Source organism: Oreochromis aureus, linkage group 23, assembly GCF_013358895.1.
Source record: "Oreochromis aureus strain Israel breed Guangdong linkage group 23, ZZ_aureus, whole genome shotgun sequence".
Lineage (NCBI taxonomy): Eukaryota > Metazoa > Chordata > Actinopteri > Cichliformes > Cichlidae > Oreochromis > Oreochromis aureus.
Window position 1 is genome coordinate 4,958,538 of NC_052963.1, and position 11,046 is coordinate 4,969,583.

At 44.1% G+C, this 11,046-nt stretch overlaps 1 protein-coding gene across 1 annotated transcript in view; it reads left to right on the plus strand.

Annotated features, from left to right (window-relative positions):
* The window catches only part of xirp2a (xin actin binding repeat containing 2a), a 75,198-nt gene extending 64,514 nt beyond the window's left edge, over window positions 1-10,684 (plus strand). The window contains exons 8-12 of the mRNA XM_031740760.2: window positions 38-5,575; window positions 5,624-6,676; window positions 6,758-9,305; window positions 10,322-10,455; window positions 10,543-10,684. Coding sequence (XP_031596620.2) covers window positions 38-5,575; window positions 5,624-6,676; window positions 6,758-9,305; window positions 10,322-10,416 — 9,234 coding nt within the window. The 3' untranslated portion in view covers window positions 10,417-10,455; window positions 10,543-10,684. The remainder of the gene's footprint in view (window positions 1-37; window positions 5,576-5,623; window positions 6,677-6,757; window positions 9,306-10,321; window positions 10,456-10,542) is intronic.
* Window positions 10,685-11,046: the final 362 nt, after the last annotated feature.

The window sequence follows — 11,046 nt, forward strand, 5'->3', positions numbered from 1 at the left end:
TCCTCTCTTTGTGATGAAAACTTCTTGTGAATCATAGGTTGATGTGGATTTTGACCAGTTTCAGTGGGCACCAGTGAACCAGTCCTCTAAAAAATGTGCTATGACAAGATATGAGGCTTCTTCCACTGTAAAGACAGCTACTGCTTCATCAGTAGCATCTGCTTCAACAGTGGCTTCTGAGGTGACAGACCATTTCCCTCCTCCACCCGCAAACCTGCTGCAGGTGTCACAAAAAGTCCCAGACCACATTGTCTCTCCTCAGCCTCAAGAGTCGACATCTCAACATAAGTATACTATTAACAGGGAACAGTACTTAAAACACAAGAGCATGGCTGAAATAAAGCGCCTCTACAAACACATACACCCAGAGGTGCGCAAAAACCTTGAAGCTGACATTTTAAGTCAGCTCAGTGAAGCAGAAATGACAGAGTTGGAGAGCAAGGAAGGGGTGGGTGATGTTCAGCAGGTGTGCTATATGTTTGAAAATGATGGCAACAGCTCCAGTAAGTGTTCGAGCCCTGACAGAGAATACCTGGAGTGGGATGAGATCCTTAAAGGTGAAGTGCAGTCCATGCGCTGGATGTTTGAAAACAAGCCCTTAGATACGATTAAAGATGATACCCCTGATGAGAATGATGAGAAGACTATTGCCCAGCAGGAAATCATTGCTGGCAAAGACGTCAGATACACAACTTGGATGTTCGAGACGCAGCCTATAGACACTCTGGGGGCAGAAACATCCGATACAACTGAGCACTCGCAAAAACAGAATGATCTAGCAAGAGGAGATGTCCGTACTGCGACGTGGCTCTTTGAAACGCAACCGCTTGATTATCTGAATAAGATCTACCAAGAAGATGAACAGGAGACAGATGCTCGTGTGACTAAAGACATTACTGGTGGAGATGTGAAAACCGCCAGGTATCTGTTTGAGACCCAGCATCTGGATTGCTTGGGTAAAACAGAAACCATTGAGGAGAGTCACTTCCTCAACCTGAAGTCTGAGCTGGAAGAAATTAAGGGCAATGTGAAGACAACGACCCGCATGTTTGACACACTGCCCATGTGTGTCATCAGAGGCGATTCAGGAGAGATGCTGGAAATCACCACCATTCGCAGAGAGGAGACAGAAAAAGGAGATGTGAAGACATCGCGTTGGATGTTTGAAACCCAGCCGCTGGATATGATCAACAGAGACCCTGCCAAAGTAAAGCTGATATGTGGGATTTCCATGGAGGATAACATTCAAGGTGGTGTGAACAAAGGTAGATGGCTTTTCGAGACAAAGACTCTCGACATGATCAAGGATGAAGAATGGGAGAGCTCAAAGAAGGAAAAAGATGAAATAATTGGAGCTGATGTAAGGAAGCACTGTCTTGTTTTCGAGACTCAGCCTATGGATACTCTGAAAGATAATGCCAATGCTCGACCTTTACCCTCTGAGGAGATTGTAGGAGGTGATGTTCAATCAGCCAAACATCTGTTTGAAACAGTACCAATGGAAAATCTGAAAGAGCTGCTTGAAGTGGGAAAACTTAAGAAAACAATGGCAACAGAAGAAGAAAAGGGTGACGTGAGGCATCAAAGGTGGGTGTTTGAAAGTCAGCCCTTGGAGAATATAAGGGAGGAGAAGAAGGAGATTACAAGAACTGTGAATATTGAAGCGCTTGACAAAGGGGATGTGACAAACTACAAAGAAAGGTTTGAAAGCATGGATTTAAGTAAATGTGAGGGAATGCAGAAAATTCAGGTCGAAGGTGTCACAAGTGGCTATGTCAAGTCCAACAGAGTTCTCTTTGAATCGACCCCATTGTATGCTATGCAAGACAGCTCTGGTCATTACCATGAGGTAAGGACTGTGAGGCGTGAGGAGATTGTGAAAGGAGACGTTCGCAGTTGCAGATGGATGTTCGAGACCCGTCCTATTGATGAATTTGATGAAAGCATTAGTAAGTTTCAGATCATAAAGGGCATATCTAAACAGGAAATCGAGTCAGGGGATGTCAAAACAGCCAAGTGGCTGTTTGAAACCCAACCACTTGACACCATTAAATTTTTCGGTAATTTTGAGAATGAAGAGAATAAAACTGACAAAAGTATTCAGATTGAGAAAGGAGATGTAAAGACTTGTAGGTGGCTATTTGAAACTCAGCCAATGGATGTTTTGTATGAAAAGATGGAAAAGAGTGAGTCCGATGTAGAAGAAGTGCAAAAAGGTGATGTGAAAACATGCACTTGGCTCTTTGAGACACAGACACTAGACAACATACGAGATCATTCGGAGTCAGAGACCATTCTGAAGACCTGCACTGTAAAGCAGGAGGACGTTCAGGGAAAAGACGTGCGGCTGGCTCGCTTCCTCTTTGAAACAGAGAATCTGGAAAACATCACTGGGGAGGACAGCAGCTCTTTCAGGAGAGTCACAGAAATCGACATCCAGTCCGGTGATGTTTCCAGGATGAAGTACATTTTTGAAAATCGCTCCTCTGACATTATGAGCTCCACCTCTGAGGAGACAATGCAGAAGCTGAAGGCGCAGCAAGCTCAGGACCTCCAGAGGGGAAATGTGGTCAACTGCACTTGGAAGTTCGAGAACCAGCCGATTGATGCGATCCGTGATGACAGCACTGAGGCAAGGGAAATTCGCACTGTAACTGATGTTCAGGGAGGTGATGTTGACAAAGGCCGCTTTATTTTTGAGACATTCTCTCTGGATCAAATTAAAGAGGAGTCAACCGAGACTGATATTTCAAAACTCTCCAGTATCTTTAGAGATGAAATAGAGAAAGGGGATGTGAAAAATTACACCATGATGTTTGAAACCCAGCCTCTCTATGCCATCTGTGACAAAGAAGGCCACTATCACGAAGTAACTACAGTTACTAAAGAAGAAATCATGAGAGGAGATGTGGTGGGGGCCCGATGGCTGTTTGAGACAAAGCCTTTGGATTCAATCAGAGATTCTGAGGAGGTGTATGTTATTAAAGCTGTGACTGAGGAAGGTATCAGCAAAAAGGATGTTAGCTCTGCCAGGTGGAGATTTGAAACGCAACCTCTGGACGAAATTACAGAGGAGATAAAAGTGAGGTCAAAGACAGTTGAAGATATCCAAGGCGGCAATGTGAAGAAAAATAAGCAGCGTTTTGAGACTGATGAGATGTCTCAAAAGTACATCAGAACTGTTAGCATGAGTGAAATCCAAAAAGGCGACGTTAGAGCTGCCACATGGATGTTTGAAACCCGCACGATTGATGAGATACGCGGCGATGGCGCCGAGTATGATGGCATGGAAAGAGTGACAAAAGAGGAAGTAATGAAAGGGGATGTCAAGCAGTCTGTTTGGCTCTTTGAGAAGCAGCCGCTTGATAGAATCAAAGAGAGTGATGGCACAGATCTTGTTGTGATAAAGGAGGAAATCCCACAGGCTGATGTGAAGACGACAACATGGCTGTTTGAAAGCACTCCATTTCATGAATTCAATGAGAGCAATGTGGAAAAGACAGAGATAATTGGTAAAAGTGTCAAAGAAACACTTGAGGAACTTTATTCCCAGAAAATGGTGGACTCACAGGGTATTCTTATTGAAGCGGATGAGATTGGGGATGTCCGCATGGCAAAGTATAAACTCATGAACCAGGAGACTCCTCAAATCCAAAAAGAAGAGATTATTAGAGGGGATCTGAGCAACATAATGATGAACCTCCTGAACCGCAGGGAGACCACTGAAAAGGTCATAACTATCGACGAGGAGGAGCGTGGGGACATCAACACCACTGTGAAGCAGCTATTCAATCAGGAAAGGGGAATCAATGTTGAGAAAGAAGAAATTATCCGTGGTGACATTCAAGAGGCCATGAGCAATCTGCTCAAGAGGGAAGGCTCCTCCAAGCGTGGCATTCTGATTCAAGAGGATGAGAAAGGAGACGTTAGGATGACTATCTACTCTCTTTTAAATAAGGAGGAGAGGGCTGGCATGGAAAAAGAGGATATCATTCAAGGAAATGTCAGTAAAACTCTTTATCGCCTTCTCTCCAACTCAGATGGCGAAGACTCTAAAAAGATAAAGGTTTTAGACACAGAGCGGGGTAATGTCAGCTTTTACTCCACATGCATTGAGTCCGGAGCTTTGGATTACCTGAAGCAGCTGCAGTATGAATCAGATGAACTCCAAGAAAAAGTCCAAAAAGAGCGCATCATAGGCGGTGACATCGAGGAGACCAAAATATTGCTGCGGAAGAATCAGCAAGAGATCGGTCGCACAGTAACAGAGGATGATATAGTTCCTGGTGATGTACACAGCATTGTTAAGGTTTTTATGACAGAGCCTACTGTCACATACAGAAACCTAGAGAAAAAGGACATTGTTAAAGGCAACCTCAGCGCAGCTTTGGATTCACTGACCCAAGCCATCAATCAGAAAGTGGTAATAGAGAAGGAGGAGGTGGTAAAAGGAGACATACCCACTACTTTGAAGTCTCTGGAGGAGGCCCAGAATCAAGCCAAAGAAATGGAAAAGCCTGAAATCATCAAGGGAGACATAAGGGGTGCTCTCGAGTCACTGGAGAAATCTGCGTCCAGCAAAACCGACGCAGCTGTTGAAGATTTAGTGCCAGGTGATATTAAGGGCACCTTGAAGTCCCTTGAGGAGGCAAAGCAAGCTGTGAAAGAGGTGGAAAAAGAGGAGATTGTTAAAGGAAATATCCACACAGCCATGCAAAGTTTACATGAGGCATCAAGCGAGAAAAAGGTTTATCAGCACCAAGTGAGCGAGCAAGGCGATGTTAAAGCCACCATCCAGCTCTTGCTGCAGCCAACAACGTCCCCAAGAATGCAACGCAGAGGGAGCCATGAAGGGGATGTGAAAACATCCATTAAATCGCTTTATGAAGGACAGGAGATGATACAGGTGGAAAAAGAAGATGTTGTGAAAGGTGATGTTCAAGGGACAATAAAGTGCCTAATGCAAAAAAAGCAGTATTCAAAACCCAAACGCATGTATCCTGCCAAGAAGGCAAAAGCGCCCATGCAAAACACATTAACTGTAAAACAAGAGAAGCATGAATGCGCACATGAAGTTAAGAGTGAGAGTGTTGCAGTCAGTCCAGCCCCCGCTGTGAAAAACCTCTCTCTGAGTGGTGAGTCACAGAAGCACACACAGAGGCAGCATGAAAACAAATCGTTGAAAACACAGGTAATAACCCAAGAGGACCGCTCTGTTACTGTAGCCAAAACAGACAATCCTGCAGGGGCCTCTCAACTGAAGAGCACGAAAGAACAGAAACAGAAAATACAGGCACCCAAGCCTGTTATGATAAAGAATAAACAAATGATTAATAAAGATCAAACAGACGTGAGGGCTGCTGATGTGTCGGTGGTGAAAGAGGAGCAAAGCACATCACAGGCGAATATTTCAAACAGGCAAATGTGTGAGGCAAAGACGATCAAACAGGTGCACACTACAGTGACGGAGAAAACCGTTGTGCACAAGCAAAATGTAACAGAGCAGGTGTCAATGTCTCAAAAGCAAATGGAAAATAAGGCTCTCGTACAAAAACAGAACATAAAGAATATGAAGGTGGATCACCATAGCCTTGACATGAGAGGGAAAGGTGTGAATAAAAAGCCAGTGAAGCCAGAGATTCACTTTCCCCCTCCTCCCTCCTCGCCGCCTCCCCCATCAGAGTCTGAGCTCTTCCTCCCTCCACCGCCTTCACCGGTGACTGAGAGCCCAACACCCCCCACGTTCCGGCCTTCGATGATGAGGCAAGACAGCGACCTCCCTCCCCCACCTCCGCCCCCTCCACCTCCTATGGAATGCATAAAGTCTGATCCTGAATTTTTCCCTCTTCCTCCACCTCCTCCACCACCACCTTGTGTGAGCTCACAAGATTTTCTCCCTCCACCTCCCTCACCACAGGAGCTTAATGCAATGCCGCAGCCTTCCCCTGCAAGGCCAGGGAAACCCATTAGCAGACCTTTATTCAAAGTGCCCAAGCAACCAGAACCACAGCAGCCCATACAAGTTAAGCCCAAATGGCAGAAAAAACAACCCACTCCTCCGCCGCCTCCACCTCAGTTTCCTCCTGAGCAAGAAAAAGCTGTGTCAACAGTCAAGAAAGTAGAAGCTAAAGTTAAGGAGGTGAAACAGGAAATAACCCAACAGGTTGAAATCAGCAATCAGACTGAGTCAACAGCAGTGTCCCAGACAAAAGTATCAAGCATTCCAGTTGCGAAATCAGTCCAAAAGCAAAGCCCACAGCCACCTAAAAAAGTATTTGTTCCTCCTATTAAACTGCCTCCAACTCCAGACCCTGATTCAGCGCCCAAAGCTAGACCTTATGCTTGCAAATTTAAAACCCCACTCATGTTTGCAGAGGAAAGGTACCGGCAACAAAGGCTGGAGAAGGATGAAATGGTGAGGAGTAAAGTGAATACCCCCACTTCTCCCCCAAGTAATATTCAGTCATTTGATGCTAATGCTCAGCATCCTGCAGCAGAAAACACTGAGAAAAAAGTAGACATAGCGACAATAGAAAAGGCTGAAGAAGCTAAAACAGTTTCCAAAGAAGCAATAGTGGTACAGGACACGCCTTCTAAGAAAGCCACTTCCCAGATCCCTCTGAGCAAACCTTTGATCTCAGTGATAAATAAGAAAGCAGCTGCTGGATCTTCAAATGTTTCCAGCCAGCAATCCTTGGAAAAAAATCTAGCCTTTGCTGAAGTTAATAAAAAGGGACAAACTGCATCCGCCAATCAGACTGCTTCTGTTTCTCGCGCTCACCATGAGGTTTCACAAAATGAAGTCCAGTCGTGCTCAAACTTGGCCACTTTTTCAATCCAAGAGCAGCAGCAGATTATTAAGAAATCCAGCACCAGGTCTGTTACTGCCACACAGGGAGCGGCCCATGAAAATGTAGATCTTCAAGGCCAGGTCACATTGAAAGCTGAAGATGTAAGGAATATTAATGTGCCTCTGACTCAGGTGGAGAAAATTAGTCCCCCTCAACCCACTAAAATTCCAAAGGTGACTCCAAGTTTCAAGTTAAAAACCTTTAAGATGCCGGTGGAGAAGAAAGAAGAGAAAAGTGACACTTCGGGACAAAAGGAGGCAAAGAAAAGTGAAATGAATTTACAGCAAGAGAAAAGTAATGCATCACAGAAAAGTGAAACCAAAGTGAGTCTGGAAGGCAACCAGCTGATTTCCATGAGAACTGAGGTGAAAACAGAAGTGAAAGGAAAAGAGAAAAAAAGCCAGGTGACCCCACCTGTGAAAGAAGTTGAAGTAGACGTTCATACAAGAAAGGGAAAGCAGGTGCAAAAACATGAGACAGAAGTAAAACTGTCGCCATCAGTTACTGTGTTAACACCCAAGGTGGCTAAGATAACATGTGAAGCAACCCAACAGGGACAAGGCCATGTAGCTGTCTCCCACAGTCAGCAGAGCGTGAAGACAGAGGAGATTCAAAGACACGAGGAGGTGGTTGTGACTCAGAGTGTGGTACAGCAAAGCCTTCAGAGGCAAGAGGCTGTTCAGATGCAAAAACAGCAAATGAAGCCGCAAGCAGCGGAGATAAATAAAACTCAGATCAAGACAGGAAAGTCAAAAGGTGAGCCTAAGGATGTGTCTGTGAAAGGGGCAGGCAAAATTTCCCACAAAGATGAGGCTTACCATGAAGATATCACCAATTTAGAGAAATGCACTGTAACTCATAAGCTGCTCACTCAAATGAAAGAGCTGGAGGGCGCACCAAGCAAAATAGACTCCAGCACTGTCAGGACGATTATAAGTGAAGTCCCTGACTGGATAATGGGCTCAGATGAGAAGAAGAATTTAAGTGAAATTGCTAAGCAGCAAAGCAAGAAAAAGTTGAAAGAGATGATGGTTTATGTCAAAAATATAATTGAAGCAAAGCTCGGATTTTTTGAGAAAAACCTGACAACAGTGGAAAAGGAGGAAAGAGAAGACAAAGAAAAACAGCCCGTGCCACCACCAGTGCCTCCAAGACCAGAGAAGAACGTTTTCGGTGGGGTGACTGCAAAGATATCAAAGACTAGCACTGGCTACTCCAGTGCTGAAAAGAAGGTGGTGGAAGAGAAAAAGTCCCTTCAGGGGAACAGAGTGCATAAGGAGCTGAGTGAAGAAGCCGATCACAGGGTGTCCTCTCCATTAGCAAGCATCCGCACTCCATCGCCTACTTTTATTAGTATTGAGTCCAGGAGAGTTGACTCGCCACTCAGAGTGACACCTTCTCCTCCACCCTACAAATCAATCGGAACCCCGCCGCCGCATTATGGCAAGTCACATACACCTACATCTACCTTTAGCAGGGCCACACCTTCTCCCACAATGAGTCGCTCAGAGAAGCTGCTGAAACTGGGGGATGCCACATCAAAGCTTTCTCACGTTATCACCCTTCCTCCTCTCGTGCCAGTTCCCGAATGTTTTGCCGCTGAAATAGAGCGGTCATCCCCATTTAGCGACAGGGAGACCCTCATCGAGAGAAACGAGCATGGCTTGACGGATGTCGCAGAAATGGTGGATTCCATGATGACAGTGAAGGATAAAAAGTCTTTCTTTGAGGAGGCCCAGAGGGTGGAGGTTAACAAGATGTACATCCGGAAGGATCCAATAGATATCCCTGAGCGGTTGGGACCTGATAGTGAGGAAGTCACTGAAACCGTGGCCATAGATATTCTTAAAGAGGATCTCCCTAGAGTTGACTTGTCAAAGCTCGTAAACAGATTTGAGTCTCCGAAACCAAAAGTTTACACCAGAAAAGATCCTATTGTAATAGCAGAGAGGCTGGGGAGTGACACAGAGGAAGCAGAGACCGAACCACATGCACCAAGAACTGAAGACATCCCCACACTTAACGTCAAAGCAATCAAGGATGTGTTTGAGACAGGAGAGCACAGTTCTCAAGCAGCCAGAGAGCTTAGAGAACAAATAGAAAGAAGAGAACCTGAAGCAGCCTGCTCCGGGCAGGCGGGTCACTCTGAAGCGACATCAGTCACTGAGCAATTCTGCACCATTGATAACTTTGGAAATATGACAAGACAGATGAGGAGCGAGGTGCATTCTGGGAGCTCCCTGACCCGTGGTAACCCTCCGTCCTACGCAGACGTTGTGAGAGGAAGAGTTCCTACTGTTGCTGTGCCCCCTGAGGCCTCCTCCGAAGAACTGCTGAGAAACTTCCAGCAATCATGGGCTGAAAACCAAGGAGTTTTCCAGAACCTGGGCTTCAGTGTCACGGAGCAGAGGACTTCGCAGATTATAACACACCAGCAGCAGAGTGTTGTGACGGGTAAACTGAGCTGTGTGGCATGAGGCATGATGGGGTGGTGAACATGCTTTGTGTGGGGAGTTTTTAAGGAATCAGCTGCACTGTGTGGAAAGATAAAAAGCATTAACTTTCAGATTGCGTTTTTCTAACACTTGATTTCCTTTCATGTGTTTTCATTTGTCGGAAAGGTTAAAACTCACTGTTTGTATCCTGGCAGTTTTATGCTTTTTAATATTCACAGGTTACATTTTGTTCCTGTTTATCCACATGTCTACTGTGTGAAACTGACAATGACGGTAATATATTGAACTAATATATCTCCTGCCTGGGTGTGAGATGCTGTTTTTGTCTGTGATACAACAAAGAACCGCCCGAAAACTCATCAAGGAAAAAACAAGCAACAGCTTTAATGTGAATTCTTTTCTTTTCTGAAATGAATTCACACTTTACCACATGTCAGTGCTTCCTTTGTCCAACATCGTTTTTTGAATCAACATTTTTTCATTTCACAGTTGATTTACAAAGCATAAAATTCCCAAATAATCAATAATAATAATAATTCTTATTATTAATATTATGATATATTCATTGTAATCATGACATCTTACACAAATATAAAATTTCTCTCCCCATTTTGAGAACTATATTAATATGCTATGATTAAGAAGATAGGAAGAGTTTTATTAACTTTTATTAACTGTTCTGTTTATAGATACCAAACTCAAAACAATCAAGCAGAAACAAACAGAAGGATTTGGACTGCCTTCAAGTAAACACAGTCGGGTCCGAGATAAATCTGAAGGATGACTAAAATAATTATAATTGATAAAAAAAAAACATATACTTCTTAACTTTACTAACTTTGCTAAAAGTTTTGCTTTCTGCAGCTTTCCCAATCCTTTATTTTATTATTATTTGTTTTGTTGAGACTAATAGAAATCATTTCTCTATTATTAGTTACAGATTACATCCGTTACCGGAATTTGCCTAGAAATTCATGAGGACACCAAATTAAAATGTTTTCCTCTCCTTTGCAGAAAATTCGAATTCCAGAGTCCGAACTGTGCAGGGCATGTCGGAAGAGAGTGTACCCCATGGAATCTCTGATTGCGGACAAACAAAACTTCCATAAAAGCTGTTTTCGCTGTGAGCACTGCAAAGGCAAACTAAGGTGGCGCTACTTCACACAGCGAATGCATTCTTTGTCTTTTTATTTTCCTCTGTTTTAACTTGTCTTCTTTCTTTTTAAAAAAAACAGCCTTGGCAACTACGCCTCTCTCCATGGACGCATGTACTGCAAGCCACACTACAAGCAACTGTTCAAGTCCAAAGGAAATTATGACGAAGGATTTGGACAAAAACCACACAAAGAACTTTGGAATAATAAGAACACGCAGAATTCTGTCATGAAATCACCATCACCTGAAAAGAAAGTCATGGATTCCAAATATTCCACTGCTCACAGTACCTTAGCAACCCAGGATTACAATGGAAGCAAATCAGCTGATGAGAGCAAAAAGCCCACAAGTAAGATTTCAGTAGTGTGGCCTCCCCAGCCAGATTCCCCTAAAAAATCCTTTGCAATCGAGGAGGAGTTGAAGTTGGTTAAGCCATCATGGCCCCCTAAGGAGGGCTCAGCTCAGGAAAACGAGCACCTAAATCAGCCTGTGAAGTCCTCATTAAAAGACACTGTTGCTCCTTCAGCTGAAGTACAAAATGGACTCCAGGAAAATAACAAGGTGCATGAGAGTGCCTGTTTAAC